Source organism: Candoia aspera, chromosome 5 (genome assembly GCF_035149785.1).
Source record: "Candoia aspera isolate rCanAsp1 chromosome 5, rCanAsp1.hap2, whole genome shotgun sequence".
NCBI lineage: Eukaryota > Metazoa > Chordata > Lepidosauria > Squamata > Boidae > Candoia > Candoia aspera.
The window spans coordinates 32,256,475-32,281,802 of record NC_086157.1 but is presented as its reverse complement, the minus strand read 5'-3'; the positions used below and the strand labels follow the sequence as shown (position 1 = coordinate 32,281,802).

The 25,328-nt window shown below is 38.9% G+C and overlaps 1 protein-coding gene across 2 annotated transcripts; it reads right to left on the bottom strand.

Moving 5' to 3' along the window:
• Positions 1-1,185: 1,185 nt before the first annotated feature.
• On the bottom strand, positions 1,186-24,427 carry CDC16 (cell division cycle 16). 2 transcript variants are annotated; one of them, XM_063304896.1, is made up of 18 exons: positions 24,226-24,427; positions 23,227-23,281; positions 21,615-21,712; positions 20,900-20,938; positions 20,187-20,327; positions 19,609-19,768; positions 18,719-18,813; positions 16,121-16,254; positions 14,636-14,715; positions 8,457-8,506; positions 6,524-6,597; positions 6,223-6,348; positions 5,695-5,847; positions 4,590-4,653; positions 2,985-3,046; positions 2,409-2,544; positions 1,898-1,988; positions 1,186-1,608 (listed from the first exon to the last, which is right to left on the bottom strand). In XM_063304896.1, exons 1-18 carry the CDS (start codon positions 24,271-24,273, stop codon positions 1,346-1,348), a joined length of 1,869 nt encoding a protein of 622 aa, XP_063160966.1. In that variant the 5' UTR covers positions 24,274-24,427; the 3' UTR covers positions 1,186-1,345. The 2 variants fall into 2 exon arrangements, with proteins under 2 accessions (XP_063160966.1, XP_063160967.1); XM_063304897.1 differs by lacking the exons at positions 21,615-21,712; positions 23,227-23,281; positions 24,226-24,427 and having other exon boundaries at positions 20,187-20,340; positions 20,900-20,918.
• Between the last annotated feature and the right edge of the window lie 901 nt (positions 24,428-25,328).

The window sequence follows — 25,328 nt, the reverse complement described above, 5'->3', positions numbered from 1 at the left end:
TTTCAGCCTTTTCTCCCTTCCCAATTTGTATCCCTTAGTAGAAAAACTAAGCTCATGGTGCTTTTTGGATGAGGTCTCCCTCCCCCATCCCTGAGTTTTCAGGATGCATGCATGTTTGATGCTTCTGCAAGAGAATCACGAACTAGTTGTAGTGCAGATCCACCTGTTCCATCCCACTTTTTCTTGCAACAGCCAATCTGCAGATCTTTTTTTTTTTCGTTTTTATGAATAGTGTTAAATACAGTTGACAGCAGGACATTGTTGTGAGCTAAACACTGAGTTACCCTCTTTGGGTATGGGGCAGTTGAAATTAAATTTAAGAACTGTTATACAATTCTTGTGTTGCCAGAACTCAAGGCATTTGGATCTGGCTTAGTAGTACCTGTATTACAGCTTTACACAGTAACTTTATGTAAACTGCCCCTCAAACAACAGAATGTGGCAACATGTACTGCCATCTGGAAGTTCTCAGTTGTTAAGGGATTCATACTTACAAACCTTGCTAGGATCCTCACTGTACAACTGGAGGTGTAACCAAGAACACCCCTTCCTCTTCTATCCCTGCTCTGAAATTAACAATCCACCTCTGCTTAAGCCACCCTCATTTTAATTAACTTTGAGTTTTTCTATGGTTCCGCCAGACTTTCCTGTCCCTTAACCGTTGCTCCGTTTGCATGAATGTTTCAAAACAACCCTACTCTCATCTTTGAACCTCAGTAATTCCTTAAATCTTTGTAACAATACCTGAATTATTTAACCACTAATCAAGAGCCTGCAAATCTGTCCAGAGGGTGGGAGATAATCAAGAAACCATAAAACAGTTGAGGAAGGTGACAAATATCAGACAGACAGCACATTTACTATCACAGTAAAAACGATTTGCCTACAATTCAGTGAAAAAAATGAATTCAGTTGATAATTTTTTAACAATTGTATGTAGAGATCAAACAAAGTAATGAAAAATTTAATCCTGAATTAAAGAATAAAATATAATATCAAAACACTAATATTTTCAGGGCATTCTGACACATAATTAAGATGGAAAAAGCCAAAACAGCAATTTATCAGTTCATGGGCACAGAAACAAATATACTGTAATCCAATTTCTTTTTTTTTTGTTTGAACATTCACTGTCTTAATAGCAGTCCCACAAAGCAGTGAAAGTTAAAAATACATTATTTTGAAGAATAAAATTGATATAAACAAAATACTGTCACCATCTTGGACAGTTCTCTGATGGCCACACGGAATACATAGTTATATAAAACAGCGAATTCCTAAAGGAATGAGTGACAAATTGCTTAATGATTCTGCACAGTGATGAATCTGCACCAACTTTTTAAGGTCATGTACTATGGTCTGACATGGATGTTTCTAACATCATGTCACTTTCATTCATTTCAATTTCAAAAGTTTCATCTAGTGGAGGAGGTGCTTCTGTAGTTTTTCTCTGATGGGGTGCTTCCAATGCCATATTGCTTTCTTCTGTAGTTTGCCTTTCTATATCAAATTCCAATGCCCCCCATGTAGGTGAGATGATGTTCTTTAATGTCTTCATAGTATGCACATCAAAGTCATAGCATCTGAGTTTATCCTTAATTGCAGTTCCTAAAAGAAATTGCCTAGGTTAATTCTCTCACATAACCGAGATGTCTTTCACCATTAGATTATCCTTTTTTGTCCCATGTTGTGGACTCTGAGAAGATAGTATGCATTACTGACAATCTTATGTGAAGAAATCTTATATGTTTTCATTTTTATTATTATTAGTAAGCTTGGTCAACCATTCATTATGACAAATAGCTGCCTGCCATACATGTCCCTTTGAGTTAACCACTACAGCCAGTGTGGGATGATATGAAAAAACATGAGGAACAATGCTAAAATGACAACTTACCAATATAGGCTTCAGAATCTCCAATATACATTTCTATGCAATGTCCAAGCATAGTAACTGAAAATGTATCATCCCTCCTAAGACCAAGGGCCTGTTTCAAAAGGATAAATAAATAAACAAACCCAACAGAAAATCTTGTTTCAAGTATCTCTGTGTTAGACAGATTTAATTCTCTAAATGTTGGCCCTTTGTAGCCAAAATGGCATCAACAACATATAGGGGTGGGGGGTTGGGCATCAGCATATTCTGAAGAACCCTTCACATGGTTTGCAATAGACCACAGGCTTTTAGAAAACATCCTACAGTGAGGATTCATTTCTCCCACCAAAACAACTAAGATGGCATGTTGAATAAAAATAGAATGGTAATATAATATCGATGGGGGAAGGGAAACAAAGGCTACAATCCTGAACATTTTGCTATCCTTCATTTTGAAGTTGTGATTCTTTACTGCACATTTTTGCTTGAACAAATATATATCTATATATATACTGAATAAAATAACACATACTGTATGAAAATAATCAATTGCACTTTCAAAGTTTCCCATGAGACTATGTATGTATCCAATTGCAGAGTAAGTGGAAGCATTTTGAGGAATCAATACCAGAGCTTGACGATGGTATTCAAGAGCTTCTTCGTATTTCCTTTTAAAATAAAAAATGCATTTGACAAATTATTACAATATAATATATAATTAGCAAGACTCTCTGATATTTATTAGATTTATATCCCACATTCCTCTTGAAGCAGTATACACAGCATTCCATCTTCTAAATTTTTTCCCCACAACAAGTAGCTGGGCTGCATGGGCTGTGAGAGAATGACAGTGAGTTTCTATGGTTGAAGGAATATAAAAATGGGTCTCCCCAGCCGTGGTCCAACACTTTCGCCATTATATCACACCAGCTCTCATAACAGAAGAATAGTTTGCCTTGCCTTCTGAGATGTTTTTTCCCAGTCTACCTATGGCGCTAAGATTTTCATAAGCTTATAGGATTGGGACTTACACAAACAAGAGAAACTTAAAATAGTAACTACTGATTAAAAAGTTTCTCCCCCTTCAATCCCACATGCACATACTTACTTCAGCTTTCTGCACACATGTCCCAAGTTATTCAGTAGAGGTTCCCACTTATCTACTGTCACCTGTAGCAAAAAGAACATCATATAAAGACATATTCTGAGGAAAGGCCCCACTGACATAAGTTAACTATTATTATAGTATGTCAGAGAGTATGCATGTGCATATAAGCAAATCTTCATATGATATTAGATTTAATGCCATTTAATCCCTTTTAAAATGACAAACTATTGTACATAATGTATTATAAATATATAAGGATTCATTATAAATTCTTTCTCAATAATGTATAATAGGAGCCAGAATATTTTGGGTTTGTCAATGGATATTTTCCCCATTGAATGGCAATAACCTCACCATTTTATATTACCAACTATATATAAAGCTCTGGTCAGATTTATTGAATGGTTTAGTATGCAACATATAGCAACTCCATTATGCTGAGAGTTACTCTGAGCTTGTCATGATCTGTCTAGTCCTTCATGGCCTCCAGACAGAGGTTAGAATCTTCACAGCATCTCTGGCCTAGCCAAGGAGTGGTGATGTACAATTGAGTATCAGCAACATTTTGATGATACCTTACCCAAAACCAACAAATGAATTCTTACAGCAGTTTTCCTCATCCATATTACAGTATAGAACTGGCAGAGCTGCAGATCCCAATATTTGTGCAAGTGGGCACAATCATGGTCAGTATAACTTCTATTAATTTGCTGTTTAATTTTTTGTTAGCCAATATTGTCTTTTATTCATAAAGTCTTTTCCCAGATAATCTAGGCAGTTCGGCATATGATTATCTGGGAAAAGACTTTATGAATAAAAGACAATACCAGTTCTATACTGTAATACTGACGAGGAAAACTGCTGTAAGAATTCATTTGTTGGTTTTGGGTAAGGTATCATCAAAATGTTGCTGATACTCAATTGTACATCACCACTGTGAAGATTCTAACCTCTGTGTCTGGAGGCCATGAAGGACTAGAAAGATCATGACAAGCTCAGAGTAACTCTCAGCATAATGGAGTTGCTATTTGTAGGTGATAAATCTGTCTTGATATGGCTGCCTAATTTAGCTCTGGACAGGGCTGCAGATCTCTAAATTGGGGGTCCTCTTGGATGCAATGGTTGCTGCTTAAGCAGCAGGTCGAGGACATGACCAGGGGCCTTTGCCCAGCTTTGATGGGTATGCAAATTATAGGGGTTTTTGGTGTAGAAAGCCCATTTGATTCTGATTCATCCCCTCATCACCTCACACAACATTCTCTACATAGGGCTACCCTTGAATAGGACTTGGAAGCTGCAATTGGTCCTAAATGAGGAGACTTGGTTACTAACAGGAAGAAGTAGGTCTGGTAGCATATTTGTTCTTTGGTAGTTGCATTGGCTGCCTATAGGCTTCCAAGTCCAATTCAAGGTGCTGGTTATCACCTATGAAGCCCTATATGGATTGACACAATGACACCTACAAGACCATGTGCATGCATTCTGATGTCTTCATCAGCTGAATAGATTGGGGGCCCAGAGATCTTCTATACTTATATTTTAAAACAGTACTGGCTTGTAGCCAACAATATTAGCAAGAATTTAAATGTATATATAACTAAATACCTCACTTCCAATAGCTTTGATCTTTTCTAGTGCATCAAGAAACCACTTTTCTGAAGTTTTCCAGCTAAAAGAAAATAAAGCACTTTAATTATTGATGTTTAAGTCTTTTCAGTTTTTTTTAGAATTGTAAATGAAAGGATATGTTATCTTGTGGACAGAGAATACTGTGGCTCAATTACTTACACTTTATCAGAAATAATTAGATCTTAATCCATTCTATAATTGTCCATATTCCAAGGCACTGGTTAAATCTTAATAGTCACAGACTTAATTAGGCTATTTTTTTATTAGGAGCATGAAGGGAGACCAAGATGTTGAAGTCAACATAAGATCACTCCATCCACATTTGAATAAAAAATATGTGTGGGTACTGCTATAATGGATAAACTAACACATAATTTGAAAATACGGATAGGACAGAGTAAACCAAACTTTTTCAATAATGGTTGTTCTTCATCCAAAATGCTAATAGACTTTCTTATTCCTTTCTTTCTATTATTGCCCTGGGAAACTTCTGGAAAGATTATGGCTGATGAAGACCAATTTCTATTTCTCAAAGTAACAAATGTATAAGAAGCACTGATACATTAAACATGACCATGTCTGAAGCACCAAAACTGTTCATTGTGATGATATATTCAATGCATATGAAATAACCATGTTTTTGATTTTCTTTCTCTTGTTTGTAATTATGTTATGAGCTCAAATACTTTGGGGGAAAAAGAGTAAGTGAATTAAAAAATGCAGCATTAAAAATATCTTCTTTAAAAAGCCCACACATGTATATGCTTTCCTAAAGTCAGCAATCTGTGAAATAATTTTACTTTTTTAGTACAAGAAGAATATATTGACTACTTAAAGTAGAGAAATATTTTTCAGGTTTTAAAAATCACTTTTATAGACACTGAAAGAAAAAGAAACTGTCATTGCTCTCTGTCAGTATGTATTTTTGTTTTTTTATATTAAGTTAAATAATTGTAATAGCAGTAATAAATAAATGCTGCCATGGTAGCTCTGTGATTTAATCTAGTATGCAGTATAACATGTGGCATAGTATACTTTCACGCATACCAACAGTTCATGATAATAATTAAAAAATACTTACTCTCCATTCTGAAACGCTACCACCCCAACTTCATGCATAACAAAAGGATCTTCAGGTGCAATACTTAAAGCTTGGCTGAAAAAGCGTTCAGCTAATTTTGAATTGTTAGTCAATCCATACTCTAGTCCAATATACAACATTGGCAAATGACAACTGCAAAAACAATGAAAATGTTTAAGATAAGAGGGAGAAAAATGCATTTATTTTACTTTAAAGATAATACTTTTCAGCTAGAACACAAACCTACCAAAATAAAATTTTCATGTTTTCATGAAAGCATAAGTCTTACAAGCATGACACAGAACCATCGTATTATAAAAGCATAGCCCCTTTAGCAAAAAATATATTCCACTCACCAGTTCATCAAATACAATTGCAAAGTTCAGTCAGACAAGCATAATGCGTATCCTGGTGTAAATGCTCAGCTCTTTTAATATGTACATTTTCCTTTAAATATTAACATTCCCTCATTAAGATGCTGCCATCAACGTGCATTCACATTGCCTAGGAATTGGGATTGTGACATACCCCTTCATCAGCTGGGCTGCAGTGAAATATGCGGCCATAGCCTGATCATGCTCACTCTCAACCGCAAAGGAGTGCCCATAGGCTATCCATGCTGGCCCATATGTCCTCTCGAGAGTTGTGGCTTTACTGGAATAGAAAAACCAGTCTTTGAAAACAGGAGCTCGTTAAACTTGCAATATTACAAGTATTTGATAAATTATTAATTTTTTGATGAAAGTGCTATTCTTCAAAACATAGATTTCTTTTTAAAGAAATGACAAATGACCTTCTTAGCTTGAAACTCCCCAGAAGTAAAACTTACCTGAGGTATCTTCTGGCGTGTTCGTTTTTATGGCCGACCATGAGATAATAGCATCCTACGGCAAACCAAGAGACCTAAAACCAAATAAAAATTAAGTTACATTAAACATAGATTACTAATATAAATCAGAAAAGTTAATAGTTCATGACTCTAGTAATACCACAGTATATGAACACAAAGGCATGTGCATGTCTCTATCTTTAATCTAAAAGGCATATATGCAAATGTTTACAGATCAGTCTTATTTGTTAGAACACTGCTATTTTAAACAAGCAAGCACCTTAGAAACATTTTCATTTCTTACTACATATTTTTAATAAAAATATATATTTCTGTTATATACATATATTTATATATAAATACATGTGCCTCAGTGACGTATCTGCTGCATGAGCTGCACGGTTATCAGTTTGCTTCTGGGTGCGATTTAAGGTGCTGGTCGTTACCTATAAAGTCCTACCTGGCACAGGGCCTGGTTACTTGAGGGACTGCCTGTCTCCCGTAACATCGATTTGAAATCTTGCAGAATTGGCACACTCCAGGTTCCTTCGATTAGACAATGTCATCTCTCGGGACCCCGGAAGCATGCCTTCTCTGTAGCTGTTCCCCACAAGCTTGGATGGCCCCCACTCTGCTGCTGCTTAGAAGAGCCGTGAAGAGCTGGCTCTGCACCCAGGCCTTTGGGGAGGGAGAGTGGGACCCTTGCTTGATCGCACTTGCCTTCTTTTATTTTTTATTGATTTTATTGTAATTTCTTTGTTTGACTGTTGTGAGCCACCCAGAGTTGTTGAGAGTTGGGCAGCACACAAGTTTAATAAATTATTATTATTATTGTATGTTTTTATCTGTTTATATTAATAGCCTAGCTCTAACAAATACATAGTTGCCAGTGATTTTTTTTCCCCTGTAACACCTTTCCTGAAAATTTGCTCCTGTTGAGGCAATTCCTTATTTTCCCAGTGCTGAATCCACTGCATTTTGTTGCTGATAAAACATTTTCTTGCTTGGCAAGCATAAAGCAGAATGGATTCTGACAGCATCATAAGTATCTTGTGGTATTTAAGACAGCATGATGGTAAGAAACATAACCCCTTCTCTTTCATTCTGATTCTATTTTACATAAAAAGTGGTACTATCAATAACTTTAAATAAGAATCTTAATATTCCATCAGTATCCTAGCTATGCTACCTTTCCATTCTGTCTTGCCTCAAACTTTTTCACACTATAAAAGGCCCTTGAAACATAACTGTTATTTTACATACTTGAATAAAAGACAAAAGATAAATAGGACAAGTTTCACTTTTCTTTTCTTGATCTTCCCAGCACTGCATTATTACATTATCTGCATTATCATCATCGATGGCACCAAGTCCTCTAGGAAAAAAATCTGCACTATCGTATTAGTTAATCAACATTTGTCATCACCTTGCCCCCTCTGCAACTGCAATGTTTCATAAATCAATGGACTGGAGCAAGTTCCTGCTCAAAAGCCTAGAGCAAGTATCAGAGGCAAATCCTTAATGCCCCAGAATCAGAAATCTCCCAGTGCTGGACTATAGCAAATCTAATGGCAAGGTCTACACTTCCACAGAAATTCTTCACATGGCAAGGTGTCCAAGGCTTGTGTGCCTTCCCATTTTACAAAAAAGAATATTATTCAAATATACGTGTCCATGACTACAATACATCTGTCCCTCATCATGACAGATTGATCAAATTCAAATATTTATATTTATTGCAGCCTTCTCACACAAATTTGTGTCTGAGCTGGAATGCTTATGCTGGACACTTTCTCGAGTGTTGCAGAGTTTCTGTATGAAAAACCTCACCCAGGCAAATCAAATCATATATTTTACTACGTACATACTAACGTTAGTCTTCTGTTTAATTTATAGCAGTGTTATTAAAAAAAATAAGAAATATATAACTTACAGGATTATTTGGATACAAATCCACCAGTTTATGGGAAAGATAGAAAAGTTCTAGGAAAATAGAATAAATATGTTCAGTAATATTTTTTTTAGATTTTTTTATTCCACCTTTATTATTTTTATAAATAACTCAAGGTGGGGAACATACCTAATACTCCTTCCTCCTCCTATTTTCCCCACAACACCAACCCTGTGAGGTGAGTTGGGCTGAGAGAGAGTGACTGGCCCAAAGTCACCCAGCCAGCTTTCATGCCTAAGGCGGGACTAGAACTCACAGCCTCCTAGTCAAACACAGAATACAGTTTGACACATTTATGTCAAACACAGAATACAGAAATCATTATGTCTTTTGTTTCTTTTTATTAACTGATTAAAAGAAAAAAAATTATGTAATCTGAACAGAAACCAGATTAGATATTTTAAATGATTAAAATAACAAAATGATCAGAACAAAGTGGTAAAATGCTTACCATTAAGCATACCACTTAATGGTTACGCTATGAAATCTAATTTCCAAATCTCTTTTTTAAGTCTGACAGTTTTCAAAGACATCAGTTACTTTAGTCTAATTGACTCAACATATTAACATGTTAGCATGCATATTAACTTAAAAGTAATATAGGTATAATTTGCATTTACTGGTTTGGCTTCAATTTCCTTTTTGTTCCATCTTATTATAAAAGATGCCAACTTTGTTGTTAGAAACAAATGTTTGAATGGTCCTCATCTCTACCAACTTCTTAGCCTTGTTTAATGTTTTTTCCAATATGAATGAATCAATGCTACAATCTACTGACTTTGCACTGAAATCTACATGCTTCCCTAGAAAACGCTGAATTAAATACTGTAAAAATAGATGCGTTAACGACTTATCTTACTTATTATAAAATGTAAAACACAAATACAAAATAATTTTTGTTGTTGTAAAAAGAGTATCTTTTTTGAAAGTTTTTAATGCAGACCCGAAAGTAGTATGGTGCATTTTCATCCATGATTGAAAAAAATACTTAAATCTTACAAACAAGCTCTTAGGTTAATATTATTCATTAAAGATGGAAGTCATTGCATCAAAATAGAAGGAAAACAGAGCCCTCATCAGCCCATCAGCTGTGGCACGAGTGCAGGGTGGGTGTTGCGGCGCAGTGTGAGTGCAAGCAGGCAGGTTCTGCGAGTGTGGGCAGGTACTGTGGCATGGCACAAGTGGGTGGGTGCTGCGGTGCAGCACGAGTGTGGCCAGGGAGGTGGCTGCCCATTCGCCCAGGGCCCATACTTGCTCTGCCACCTGGGGACTCCTCAGGAGAAAAAGTGGCGGGAGGGGGAGCAACTTACTGGAAGGACTTGCAACCTCCTCCTGGCTTCCCCATTGACTTTGCTTGTGGGAAGCCTGTGGGGAAGGTTGCAAATGGTGATCATGTGACTACAGGGTGCTGCAACAGCCACAACTTCCAGGACCAGTTGTAGGTCCCCCTTGTTTGGCGCCATCATAACTTTGGTCACTGAACGAGTGGTTGTAACCCAAGGCTGTTGTCCTGGTCAGGGAGAGTTAATTCCATTCTCCTAACCCTTACAGGTTGGCTTAGCCACGTAAGCAAGTCTTTGTGGCTCAGTATTTAACAGCAGTTAAAAGCCTTAGTTTGGAATGTGTCTGTCCTAACAGCCAGGAACCACGCTGAGACAAGGAATAGGTCTCTAGTGTTTTATTACTGCTACATAACAGAGAATCCTAACAAACTGAAGAAGCGTGGGAAAAACCCAGACATATAAACCCCAAAGACTAAGGCGGGCCCAATCTGTGTCTCTTTGAATGGCCACCTAATTCCTCAGTACTACGCATGTGCTTTACAGCCTGGATGGGAGCCCCCTGCTCGCCATCCTCACTCATGACAGTGTCATACAATCCCTGCCTCCCTCCAAAAGTTTTTGCATTTGTTGGGACTGGGTGCTGTCTCAGTGTGGTTGTTCCTTTCCTAACTATAATTGCTGCTGAGCTCCCAAGCCAGGCTCCAGGCAGGAATCAAGCCAAGATGGGCTGCTTACTATGCTTATGGTCTTGGCAGTTGACTGTCAGCCCTCTTGCTTCTGTCACACTTGCCCAGATATCACCTGCTTGCTATCTCTTCCTCGTCTCCTCTTCTCCCGCTCACCTCCACACACTCTGGTTTGGCTTTCCCTTTTCTAGGCTAATGGCACGGGTGTGCTACCCAGGCTGCCCTTGGATGTCAACATGTCCCCGAAAAAAGGGTGGGGCTCAAGTAGCCAGCTGGAGACATTGTTCCACCAGTCAAATATCTGGGTGTGGCCAGATGACTTCCTGGGCAGCTGGCACAGATGCCTGTCAGTGAGGCTGTGCCATTCAGTCCATCTTTCTCAGCAGGCTGGGGGAACTGAGTGCTTCCCCTTTCAGTTCTTGGATACTATTTAGGATTAAAAACATATTGCTCATAGGATGGAGCTAGCATTAGTTACAATATCTTCTGGTCTATGATAAAATTTAGTGCTGGGGTTAGCTTTCTAGTGGGATGTTATAGTTAGGGTTAAGATTAGTACATACTGGTTGATCTTATAATTGAGATTCACAACCAGAAAATTTTAGAGTGAATGATTTCTACTGCCAATAGGGTGAAGGGTTAGGATACCTTGAGATCTATGGTAAAATGTAATATCCAGGCAAGCTTTTGAGTTGTCATTTTATGGCTGGTGTTACCTTCAGGCAAGTGTTCCTGTTGTACTTGCCAGAAAAATTCAGGGTAAACAAAAATTACTGCCTTTAGGTGTGAATGTTGGGTTACAAAATGGGAACTGAAGCAAGGAAACACTGGAAGGAGTATTTTATAGATTGGTATGGACATAATAATATGTCAAAGAACAGAATTGAAACAAATGCTATGAATGTTACTATCTAAGAAAAAAATAATGAAAAATACAGTAGAATCTTGGTTAACCGGCACTGATGGGGATTGGTAGATGCCAGGGGGTTATTATCAAAAATAGGCATGCCAAGTTTGGACTTGCCTTTCTGCTAGAGAGGGATCGGCAGATCCCTTTCTGGCAGAGGGGTGGGTTTGGGCTTGGCATGCTGCATTGTGCCGATCCAGTCCCTTTCTAGCAGAGGGGTGGGTTTGGGCTTACCTTCAAAAAGGTGGGACTTGCCTTTCTGCTGGAGGGGGGCTGGATTGGGTCAGTGCGGAGCACCAGGTATGGGCTTGTCTTTCTGCTGAGGGGGGATCAGATTGGTGCAGAGCACCAGGTTTGGGCTTGCCTCTCTGCTGGAGGGGGATTGGATTGGTGTGGCATGGTGAGCCAAGTTTAAACTTATCTTTCCGCTAAAAATTGATTTTATTTAAATTTTAATTTAACGTCTTATTTCTTCATTTTTGTGCCAGTTGCTTGAGAGTGCCGGTTGCTTGAGTTCTGGTTAAACGAGATTCTACTGTAATGAAAAATAACGAATGCTGTGAGAATATTGAAAACCATACTGCTGCAGGTGTAGACAGTATAACTGGAAAAATGTTTTAAGTACAGGTAGTCCTCAAGTTACAACGACAATTGGTACTAAAAATTCCATCGCTAAGCAATGGAGTTGTAAAGTGAGAAGTCACGTGACTGCATTGCTTAGCAACATCAATCCCTGCAGTTCCCATTGCCGTCACTAAGTGAGGATCATGGGTTGTTAAGCGAGCACCTCGTTGTAACTTCCTGCCAGCTTCCAACAACTAAAGTCAGTGGGGAAGCTGGCAGAAAGTTGCAAGTCCTGCCAGCTTCCCTGCAGTAAGATTGTAAATCATTGTGGTAAATCATGTGAGAGAAAAAAATAGAATGCTTAGCAAATAAGCAGGCAGATAAGTGGCTGCTGCCGGGTGGGAGAGGGAGTGGGGGGGGGGTGGCCAGAGAGGCACGGCACCAGCATACCAAGGCTCAGGGAGGGAGTGCAAGGATGTGCGGTAGCTGGTGAGGTGCAGTGCGAGCACAGAGGGACTGGGGGAGGGTGCACAGGTGTGGGAGACTTACCTGAGCAACTTTTGACCTTCCCTGCTGGCTTCCCCATTGATTTTGCTTGTGGGAAGCCAGCCGGGAAAGTCATAATTTGTGACCACATGATCACAATGCCACAACCACCTTAAGCGCGAGCTGATTGCCAAGCGCCGAGATCATGATCATGTGACTGCGGGGGTACTGGCATGAACAGTGAGGACAGTTCTTAACTACCACTTGTTCAGCACCAACGTAACTTCAAACAGTTGCTGAACAAATGGTCCTAAGTTGAGGACTAGTAAGTTATTAAGTAAGTGTATTGTTGTAACTATAGGTCATAACATAAAGTTAAGGCTACCTATATGTATGTAGTCAGTTTATGGGGTGGCTGTACAACTTGTTTAACATGTGTGTGAAGACTGCACTTGTGCCTGACAACTGGAATAATGCCATTATTGCTTCCTTGCAAAAAAGAGAAAGTAACAAGAGTGAATGCATTAACTACAGGATTATTAATTTGTTAAATGTTCCTGGGAAAGCATTTGGAAGAATTCTGGTTGAAATCCAGTAACTTAACATTGAGCAACCTTTGGGAATGAAGCATGACTTCATTATGGCAGGCAAGGGACATACAGACCAGAATGTCTCTCTTCAGAAGGTCACTGAGAAAGTATGAATGTGAGACAGAAAGTTTATTGCATATTTGTTGATTCAGAAAAATATTGGATTATGGGACATTTTGCACAAATACGGAGGTGAATATTAGTTGCTGAATGCAGTAAGAATGTAAATCACTGCAGTAAATCATGTGTGAGAAAAAAATAGAATGCTTAGCAAATAAGCAGGAAGGAAAACAAATTTGAACTGTTTCTGTGGATATTAAAGGTATGTTGGTTCAGGGCATGAATGACTGTGCTTTTGTATGCCAATAATGCTATACATAAATGGCAAAAAAACAGGTAAATGAATTGGCAGAATACTTTTAAAAGATGAGAAAACTGATTTTTTTTTTAGATGTGCAAATGCTGGTAGAATTATACTAGATGGTCTGTGGCAAGGAATGATTTTTTCTCAAAATAACTGTAAATGGCTATGTATGAAACATGTTCCTGCTCACTTTGTTTTTGGAAGTGAGAATTGGGTAATAAGTTGAATGCAGTGGGAACAGAGGACCTCAAAAGTTTCTACGATAAAACAAGAAGAGACACAGTCAAGAATGGATATGGACTGAGGTACTTGAAAGGGTAGACTGTTAGTGGTTGGGCTGTTATAACTAAAAGATCCAGAGATTATTTCTTGGGAAATAAGAGCACTCCCACTTTCTTCAAAGTATACAGTACTCACACTTCTTGCAAAAAAGTATTTACCCTATTTTGGACCATCAAGTTCAGTTCAGCAAGACCAAATCATGAATTGCAGGGATTAAGGGGACATGTATTTGACACACAGTCTCAAGCATCTTGTTCACATCTTCAGGCCCCCAAAACTAAATTAATTCCACAAACCAGATTAGGGAGGTTCCCATACATTTCATTTGGACTTGCATTAATGGTTAACAACCAGATCATTATGGAGATGAGTGATTTTTATCTCTAAAACTCTTTGCAACTGAGTTAAGAATGGCTGTGAGTTGCAACACTGCATCTGTAGGGCAAGATATTAAAACTGAAATACAAGACCAATTTTGCAGGATGGCAATCAGGTATATGACACCTAACAAAATTTTGAGTTTTTTTATTGCCATGTGATAGACAACAATATAGTCTGTTGTCTATCCATGTTCAATTGCATTTAAGTCAAGATTTCAATTAACTATACTCCAGCCATCTTCCAATTAGTTTTATCATTCAAAGATTCACTATATAGGCTGGACTCTGAAACAAATGAGAGGACACTAAAGGTCTTACATATTATGTTCCTTTAAGGACAGTATAATGATTGATTTTATCCTTACCCAGTGAAGTAAATTAAGCACCAGGATCATCCAGCAAGGTTCATGGTTGACTGGAGATTTGAATTAGGACATATTACTTCCAAGTTCAGTGCTATGCAACCTAGGTTCCTAGGTTGTCTATTTAATTAGATACAAAGGGCCTGTTCATGAGTCACAACAAAAGCAACATTTTAAAAAAAGATAAATAAAGGAAATGCCTGGAAACTTTTTAAAATAATTTGCTCATTTTCAAAATGCATAAAACATTTTCTCACCATTTGCTTTATTCAGCTCCACAAGTGTCCCAATATGTACAGGTAAACAACTGGCATGGAATGGATCCTTTTCCATTACTCTAAAAATAAGCCCAAATAAGACCTTACAATTTTTTAGTAAGTTACTTCAGCCATAACTAAATCACTGCTATTGAGCTGCAGATTGTAGAATTATAGAATTTGTTACTTTTCTATCTTCCCAGCCTCTAAGGTGCCCAGAGGAAAACCTAAAGGACTACAGTTTCTTAAAACACATAATCCCAAATATTCAGTTGCATTCAAATTCTCTAATTCCTTAGCCAGGAACAAAGATTCTGTAGCTATGAAACCTTGGAAGGCCAGGTAGTCATTCATCTAAAGAAAAACAGCCGCGACTGGCATGCTCATTTACAGCAGTGTAAACGGGAAATAGAGGTGCTTTATCCTTTCCTCATCTGTTATTTCCTCCTCAGAACAACTACGATGCTTAAACTGGTATTCCAGTTTAGGGGTACATTTCCTAAAGCAGTGGTACTTAAACTGGGCGTAAATTTCACAAATAAATAAATAGAGGGTATAGCGAATGGCCTTGAAGGACAGGAGGAAGAGCTGCTACCAAGGCAACCGTCAGGTAAGCTGGGCTTGAACCCATTCCAAGAAACTAATTTCAGTAAACCTCTCAGATAGGCTCCTCCCTAGTTCACACAAAGATAAAGTCAGGGAGGGGGTAGCATATTAGGACTTGCAAGATTCCGTTAGTATAGCTGTTACAATAAAGTAATCCTAACCTATATTCTTAGCCTCGTCTACCTTATAGGGCTGACGTTTCAGCATATCCCAGGGGTAATGAAACAATTAGTAATTGCTTGGTTGTGAGTCGAGGATCCAGTTTGGGACTGCTGCTGCTGAGACGCTTGTGCAAAACAGCAGTCTGCTTTTCTTTGTGAGGGCAGTGACATTATTTGAAACTGGGAAAAGAGTAATTGGGTCAAAGAACCAAAAGAATAAAAAGTATGAAAAGACTGATTACAGGGATTATTGATTTTGTGCCCTTATAAAATGCTTTCATCATTACTGTTGATTAGGACAGGACAGAATATTCCTATTCCCATTCCAGAATGCCATAGGTCAAGTGCCTGATGCTAGAGAAATGTTGGATAGGTGGGCCTGTCTTCACAACATCCTGTTTCTGGACCTTCTGTCACGGCTGCCCAAAGTACCTTATCCTCATAGAGCTCTCCATGGGTGAAGCTCCTCTCCAAGACCAGAAGCTAGGGAAGGGGTACCTCCACGTATTCTAATTCTCTGCCCTACAACCCTTTCTAGAAATCCTTAACTGAATCCAACGTAGCATAGAATATAAGCATGTAATTAATTGCTTTATTGTTTTAAACTAAAACAGATAAAACCATTTTAATAAACAAGATAAACAATTATTTAATAAGTATGCTAAAATATGTAGGAATGATCACAAATAAATTCTACATCACAAATGCAAATACTTACACAGAAGTAAGTTTGTAGCACATTTTAAAATCACAGTTATAATAATGTCTTTCTGCTAAAGACACCACTACATCAAGATTATCTTGAAGACCATCTACAGATTCAGGAATCAGTGTTTCACTAGGTTTATTGTACTGAAAGACAGAAGAAAATTCAGTTGAGAAAACAATAGCAGCTCAGAAATATAGTAAAGTTTGTCAGAGAAAACAAATCCATTTCATATTACCACCTTAGATCAAAAAGCCTGTTTTGTCAAGAAACATTTGCTTAGTAAGATAAAATGGGAGGAGATGGGCGGTGACAAATTTGATAAATAAATAAAGTATCTGCAAAAAGCAACTGATATGTTTACTGAGATGGATTTACTTATTGCATTTACATTTTATCCTTTCTAAAACAGTTCAAATATTCAAGGTATCATCTAGTATGCCCCTCCAATGGCATTGTCACAGGTAATGCTTAATTTCCCTATTCATGCCCATCCAGTATCAACCATATTGCCTGCTGAAAATTGAGATTTTTGCCCTCTAAGCTCCTGCACTCTAGGCAGTTCTAGAAAAAAAAAAACTACTAGGGGAAATGTAACCTGACTTTGGACTCCCAGCTTTGTAGACTTTTTTTTTTTTTTGCACTTCCACTGATAGTAGCCTCTGCCTAAATAAATGCTTACTTACTATGGCCAAGGGAATACTTTTTCTATCCTTTTCTTTAAATTTAATATGATGCTAAGAATGTCCCTTTTCAAAGAAGAAGAAAGGAAAGCCATATTTTTCCAGGTTTCAAGTCCTTCAGAATCCTCAATACTATAGCTAGGGGGTGGCATTGATAGTCAGGGATTCTGTGACCAGGGATGTGAGTGCCTACGTGTGATGAAATTGAGCCGCAGAGATACGTTAAAGATCCTAGAGGTGTACCAGCTACCCAGGAGGATCCCTCCCTGGACTTCTAGATCTAATCTCTAGGCCAATGGCATAAATTACCTGCCTTTTGCTGCTGGGGGAGGTCAATGTCCATGTCTCGGTTGCTGGGTCTGGTAAGGTCCCAGTAAGCTTCAGGAGTTCATGGTTTCCGTGGCCTCCATCAGCTTGTCTCAAGTAATTTCTGGCCCATCTCATGTAAATGCCTCATTTTTCCCCCAGAGTTGTTAATGTGATTTGGATATGGAAAGGATTTTGATCACCTCTTTGTTGTAGTCATATCATGATGGCAGTCTGGATGACAACTGCCACCAAGGACCTCTGGGGTGCACAGGTCCATTTGGATGATCCGCCCCAGTTGCCTCCTGGATCTGGATGGTTTCCAGGGGGCTCTTGGGGAGTTCCCCAGTGTTCTAGCAAGCAACTGCTCAGAACCTGCTAATCCACTGGCAACAGAAGGTGAGCCAAGCACTGGATGAGACTGTTTTTATTTCTGAAGTATTAAAACTCTGAGTTATTATTTACTTTTTAAGCTTACTACATATGTTTTGAATTGTTTTTCTTTATATTTTTTTAACCGTAAGAGTCACTGATTGTGGTGAGATACAAATATAATAAATTAATAAGGATTGCACTGTCCATTTTTCATATCAACTTCCACCACTTCAGTCCTCACATGCTGAGTCACCATAATATAGCTTAGCGCTCCCTAATGTTTTTATTTTCCCTGATTTCTGGGACAAATTTTCATAATTTACATATGCATTTGAACTTGCCCTCAGTTTCAGTTTTCTAGTTTCAACACTCATCTTGCATTTATCTTTTGGACCCTTATTATTGATAGTTTCTGAAGATAGGTTCTAATTGATTCAGAGAACATGAAATGGCAATATATAAGCAATATCTTATTGAACTTATGCTTAATATTTATCATATTTAGAAGCCCTTCGAACAGTCACTCATGACCTTGTTATCTCCCATATTGACTATTGGAATGCGCTCTACATGGGGCTACACTTGAAAAGTATCCAGAAGCTTCAGCTGGTCCAGAATGCAGCTGCGCAGGCTATTTGTGGCACCCCTAGAAAGGCGCATATAACACCCTTGCTACGCGAGCTGCACTGGGTACCAGTTTGCTTCCGGGTCCAATTCAAGGTGTTGGTTATCACCTTTAAAGCCCTACATGGCATGGGGCCAGGTTACCTGAGGGACCGCATCTTCCCCGTTACATCTACCCGCCCCACCTGATCCCGCAGAGAGGGCATGCTGAGGACCCTATCAGTAAGAGAATTCCACCTGGCGGGGTCCAGGAGGCAGGCCTTCTCTGCAGTAGCACCTGCCCTTTGGAACATCTTGCCCCCGGAGGTGAGGCTAGCCCCATCGCTCCTGGCCTTTCGGAGAAACTTGAAGACCTGGCTCTGCCAGCTGGCCTGGGGCAGGGAGAAAAGTCATGCCTGGGGTTGGCTAGTGCCTTGAAGTACCCCTTCCATGTGAAGACTGAATGAGATACAGCCATCTGGACTTTACTTTTATTTATATTATTAACAATATTTAATTTTATAATGTGTCTTATACATTTATTGTTTACTGAGTATTCTGTTGTAAACCACCCAGAGTCCCTCCAGTGGGAGGAGATGGGAGGTGACAAATTTGATAGATAAATATTTTAAGAAAAAAATACCTTTTTTAATTTGTTCTCAAACAGAAAATGCAGTAATACTTGTTCTTCTTCTGTGCACTGTTTTCTAAGAGGTAGAGATTCAAGTAGTTCTTTTTCTGAAAGTAAATTCAGAAGCAGATTCCAGTAAAATGTAGGTATATAAAGATTTAAAAATTTTCTAACATCTGAATGTTCCTATTTTTTTCATATATCAGAGTTTTACACATCACTACAATCTCAGCCACTTGTTTTATGACACAGAGGAAAGCAACAATTGGCAAATCTTTCCCCTAGTGCTTACTTGCTAATGCAGCAAATCTCAGGTTCAGTGAAAAGGCATCACAATAATGTATCATATTGTACCTGATTGTATATAAGTTACCCACAAATTCTCAAAGTACACCGATACTCCCTGTTAAAGCTTAGACTCTTTCTCTGAAGCTTCTCTGCCCTTTGTTTCCTCACATCCTATCACCTAAGACAAATATTTTATTCCAGACATAAACATGTTCTACTACTTCTGCATCCAGAGATGAACATACTGGAGAACCAGATAAACCTTGATACCTGAACAAGAATAAAACAGTATGACTCCTTTCCTCCTGGGATTGCAGGATACAATCATTCTTCAAAAATCCATTCAGATAGAATCCTTTGCCAGGGGACAAGGTGGCCAAAACTTACATAAGATAAAATCCCCACTCCCAAATCCTGTAGCTCACCTTTTGGATGAGAAACTTCCCTCAACCAAAAAAGAGAGGCTTATCAGCAACGCTCCAAAGCCTGAATCTTGTAAAAAGGATTAGTGAAGCAACGTGGTATATGCTACCACTTAGCATATACCTAAGATAATGCAAAATGCTGTATAAAGGTTTTTTTAAATTATGTGAAGAAAAAAATGCTATCCAAACCTTCTTCTGCTGTTAACATGTGGTGTGAAGTTAAAAGGTCAAATGCTTCAAAGCAGTAAACATCAAGTTTCAAAGCCTCTTTGTAGCTGAATGTTGCTAGGGTTCTGTTATCAAGAGCATCGTAGATCTTCCCTCTCAAAAGGCAAATAGAGCTCTTGATCTAATAAGAAAGAATGGTTAGAGTCCAGAGACTAAATCAGTGTTTTCAGTTGGAATTTGAGCACAAATTGTATCTGAGAAATACACTGAAAATCTTTTCAATAAATATGGCTTTGAAAAGTCTTTTAACATAAGGCTCTACAAATTGGTTCATGTGCTATTAAATTAGGAATTAAGTAAAAATACTTAATTCTAGTATTCTACTAGTTGCCTTTTACTGTAAGACTGCTTTTCCCCTCTTAGGGCCCTCCAATTTTGTTGGGACTACAACTGCTTTCTAGAGGGCATCAGGCTGAAGTCGGCATGAATAAAGTATGGGCGCATATAGACACAACAAAGATTTCTAAAATACTTTATTTTTATTTAGCTAAAGTTAGATCTTCTAATATTCTTCCCATGACTTTTTAAATAACACTTACTGAAGTTTGTGAAATTTCCCAGTCATTAGAACAGTCTTTCACTGCATTTTCATCCTTCAAGTATTTTTCAAACAGTCTTTTGTTGATTGGTTCTTCCATGTCAAGTATATCAAGAGCCTGCTGATATTCTTTTGCAGCATACTACACAGAGAAACTCAAAGTATGAACATTAATGATTAAAGCAGCAGTCCGTAGAAAATAAAAAAGTATTACTTAACTGATTTACACATTATACATTCAAAGACAACTCTACATTCATACATCCACCCACTCCCCATTATACTAGATTTAAATCTTACCTCAACCTCATAATCTATACAATTCCTCAATTTCTACTTACTTGTTCCATTCTCTGAATCCTAATTATCCTACCCATGCCTTTAAATTCCACTCCCCATTTCCATATTTTCCTCTAAAAATTAACGTCTTCAGAAAGAAGCCAAAGATAGCCATTTATTCTCCTGCTTCTACACCACCTTACTTAGCTACAAATGTTCAGGACAGGACATAAAGTATTTATATTAATTCAGTGTTGTTAATAGTTCTGTATCTTACTCGGCATAGGTTTAAGAAAATTATAGTGCTTAAACTATCATCTGAACTGTAGCTTACTTAAAATTAGGAGCTAGACAAAAATCAGATTTTGATTTGGGAATTTTCTTATTCTCATTGGCAACTTACTGGAAATGTGTTGTATGTCACTAAATACTTACATGACATCTAGCTGCAAGGTATTGACATGCTTCATGTAACTAAAGAAAATAGAAGCTCAAATTAGTTTTCAGTTCAAGATGTACTGTATTAAGAGGACTTGATACTCAATATGCCCTTTGTATCTCTTAATTTATTCAATTTTATCCAGTTCTACATTTATTCTATTTTATAATTTCTTCTGTAACTTATCTTTTTTGCACTTATACAGATGTTTTCTGGCTTTAAGCAAAATACCAAAAGAATGTTCTATCTCTAGGTGCTGCTTGTAGTTAATATTCAAAATTTTGATCTTCCTTCTTATATTGGTTTGTTTTTATAACCAATGCACCTGCATCTTCTATTGTTCGACCCATACTGAGGGCACTCAGCCTACAGATTCCATTTTCAAAACATAACTTTAAATAGATCTTTTATCAATGCAGAATAGAAGTGCAGAAACCCACCTTGGATTAGAGCTATGTTCTTAAAGCTACTGAACCCTAATTTCTAAATTGACCCATACGGCATATTAATAAACGAGAAGTTTTTCCCCAAATGTAAAACTCTAGCAGAGTGGGAAGAGCTATGTCTGTGGGAAAGAGAGAAAAAGAAATAATAGCGGTAGCATTTATATAAGTGACAGTGGCTGAACTAATTTTTATCTCCAGCTTCTCCTGTTGCCGGCATCAGACTCTAAATACATTATTCCTAGCAAGTATATATGTGGTTTCTTACCTTATCTAATTTTCTTGACCTAAGGGCATGTGCTGCCCTGTGATACTGTGATGTAAGGTAAAGACATTGAGCCAACCAGTAAATGTCTTGTGGATCTTCTAAAAATAATCATACAGATTTTCCAAGATGATTAATATTACACATAGCTTATCAGTTGTAATTTATTTGTATGTAACTATTAATTCATAATACAATACACACTGATTATTTTATCCACAGCATTTCTATCACATATAAATTGAGCTCCTTTATAAATTCTTAGTGTTGAGATTCACATGCATCTGCATAAACACTGCAACCATATGAAAGCAAAGTAGGCACTCCATTGTGAACCGAGCATCAAAAACCATGGCACCTACACAGAGCTACTATACCAACTGTACATGATATAGTGACAGAGATTTTAACTTCTGCAATTCAAGAATACAGATTGCACAGGTAGTCCTCGCTTAACAACCCTAATTGGGAGCAGCAACTCCACCACTAAGTGCAGCAGTCACTAAGTGGGAAATCACATGATCACAACTGAGCTTTCTGGCTAGAGACAAGACTACTTAGTTTCATACCTTTGGCTTTTGTTTGCCTCCTAACCACTCCCTTGCCCTTTGGAATGCTTGAGTGCCTGCTTATTGTCTTGTACATATCAAAAGCAATGCAATCATGCCCCAGCCAAGGGCTGGGAGCCACGCATTACACAAACAGCTTACAGTACTCTTGAAATCTCTCTCTCTCTAATCTCTCTGTTCTGCGGGTAGGGGGGAGCAAGCAATTTCTGTAGGCAATCTCTCCTTTGCCTGACCCTTTCCCGCTGCTGGTGCAATCACATTGCTTTCAATGTGTAGAAGTGCAAACAGCTTACTCTCTTAAAATCCCTCTCCAACCTCTCTGCTCTGCAAGGGGGGAAGGTCAAGCAAAGGAGATTGCCTAAAGAAGTTGCTTGCTTTTTTTCTCCACATCCCCCCTCACCCAGTGGAGAGATTGGAGAGAGAGATTTCAATAGAGTAAGCTGTTTCCACTTCTACACACTGAAAGCAATATGATTGCGCCAGCAGCAGGAAAGGGTCAGGCAAAGGAGAGACTGCCTACAGAAATTGCTTGCTTTTTTTCTCCCTATCCCCCTTGCAGAGCAGAGAGATTGGAGAGAAAGAGATTTCAAGAGTGTACTATAAGCTGCTTGTAAAGCACGCCCAAGGTGCCCAGGCTGCCAGTGCAATCACATTGCTTTCGATGTATAGAACAGCTTACTTTCTGGCAATCCCTTTCTCTCCAATCGCTCTGCTCTGCAAGGGGGGAAAAGGGAAAAAACCACAGGTCAGGCATAGGATAATGCATTCTGACTGTAATGGCAATCATGTGACTAAGGGGCCCTGCAAAGGTCATAAATGGGGATAAATAGGTCATAAAGTTATTTTTTCAACACCATCGTAACTTTGAATGGTCAATAAGCAAGGACTATCTGTATGACCCACCAGTTCTCAACATTCCCAGCTAGAATAGCCAATCTTGGTAGTTCATCAAAATACAGTATAAAGGAAAGGGAAAGTAATTAAAAGAAGAGTACAAAGTAATTTTTTAAAACACATACACGCATAATATAAAATATGCAACTTACCATGGGACAATGATGCTACTTTATCTGCCCAAAATAGAGCACTTTGATACTGTTGCTGTTTTTAGGAGTAAAAAAAGAGTTATAATTTGTTATTAGGAAACAAATATATATATATATTTATTATATTCATATTCTATCTTCTAGCCAATGAGCTATACACAGATTTCACTCCTCACTGCATCTTCTTTCTGCAACAACCCTGAGAGTTAGGTTAAGCTGAGAAATTCCAATACAGCTAAGATTAACAAGTAATTTTCATGGAGTCTTTTGATTGCAGCAGATAGAAATCAAACAAACAAAGGAATTTGAATCTAAGCCTCACCAGTGTTTTGCTTATCACACTAATCTCTACACCATGCTATGTAGAACAAATTTTTCCAATAAACTTTTACTGGAATGATGATGGTCCAATGTATTTTAGATCCATGAAGACAGAGACAGGCCCTATCTTCAGTCTTGCACCATGTTCTTTTCAACCCAGTGAACAGATGGGGACCAATTCCAAGTACCCAAACTGCAGGGTCTTGTCCAGGCAGCCACTAGGAGTAAAAAACTGACTTGATGGCACCAACATAAATAAAATAAAATAATCAAGGTTAGATAGCAGTGGCAAGCAAATGTTGCCATTTTTATGCAGTTCATGGCATATTTCTCAATCTTCCTGGAGCTCTTGCCTCAACAGTCCTTTGCCGCTCTCCTTCCTCTGGCCAAGAAACGGGGCAAATGGGAGAGGCTGTCCGACGCGGGAAGGCTCAGGGGGAGAGAAGGCAGAGGCTCCCCCGCAGCTCCCCCGCGCTTTGCTGTGGCGACTCCAAGCCCCGAAGCTCGTGCGGGGCCCGCGCCCTGGCCCAGGAACGCCCCCGCTCGCCCCCTTCCCCAGATCATGAGTCCGTGTGGGGGGCCTAAGAGGGCCCTCGACAAGCAGCCACAGCGTCGGGACCGGCGCCCAGGAGGAGGCAGGTAAAGTGATGCTCCCTCGGAAGCCGCCGCTGACCTCACCTGATCGATGTACTGCCGCACCCGCTTCCTCAGGCGCTCCAGATTCATCCCCCTTCCGTGCCCGCCCGCGGGAGGGGCCGGGCGACTAGGCTAGCCCGTTCCCTGGAGCCCCCCGCGGCGCTGGCGCACGCCTTCCAACAGCCGCCGCCTTCCTGACCCCGAGCGAGCCGCTTCCGAAACTTAAGACTCCGCCCCCTCCGCATTCATCGCGCTCCTCTCACCATTGCCTCACGAGTCCGTTGGCAATTACACTCCTCCCCACCATGGCCCTGGTGTGCCGTTCTCAGTTGCACCCTTCGGCCGGAAACGCGGCCTCTGCGCTTGGTGTTCCGGGGATATCTGACGTACAGAGGCTAAAGCACGGAGGGAGCGTTTAGCGCTTTCCTAGGAATGTGTTGTTGTTGTTGTTAGTAGTAGTATTTAAACAGGTATAGAAGGGAAAGAAATTGCAAGAGAGAGGCAATAGCCCTTTTATTCCGAATGTGAACGACGTAGGTGGGTTCCAGAGGTTATGATTACTTTTTGTACGTGTTAATGATTTATACGTTAATGGCATTTGATATTTTTATATATGTTTTTCTTTTAGAAAAAAGTAAATGAGTAATGCAGATGAAAAAATAACTCCTGTTGTATTCAATGTAACTTACTTACATACAGGCTAAACCATCAGCAATCACTAAAGCAATTCCAACAATTGCTTGCAAATTAAGTATTAGATTTATACCCCAGCTTTCATACAGTATAGGAATACACAGCACTCCTTCCTCTGTTTTCCTCCCCACAAGAACAATCCTGTGATGCAGAGTGTGACTGCCCAAAGCCACTTAATAAGCTGCTGTGGCTGAGGATGGACCTGAATCTCATCACACTAGGCCGGGTCCACAACCTTAACTGCTACACCACCTCTCTTATCCACAGAGCTATTGAATAATTGAAACAACAGTTAATTGGGTACTTAATTGTCATTTCTAGCTGTGGATGACCAGAAATTGAAACACTACTCCCCATCATCTAGTACTTTCATACACGATGATCAATAATGATGGGAAACATTTTTCCTTCAGTTTTCTTACAAACAAGAAACAAGTATGGTATGTGCAAAT

Coding starts and splice junctions, on each gene's coding strand:
- CDC16 (XM_063304896.1), bottom strand. CDS start 24,273: ATGAATCTGGAGCGCCTGAGGAAGCGGGTGCGGCAGTACATCGATCAG. Junction 20,328..20,899: donor ACCTTGCAGCTAGATGTCAT/GTAAGTATTTAG, acceptor TTCTCTGTGTAG/TATGCTGCAAAAGAATATCA. Junction 3,047..4,589: donor TCAAAGCTATTGGAAGTGAG/GTATTTAGTTAT, acceptor TTTTTGCTACAG/GTGACAGTAGATAAGTGGGA.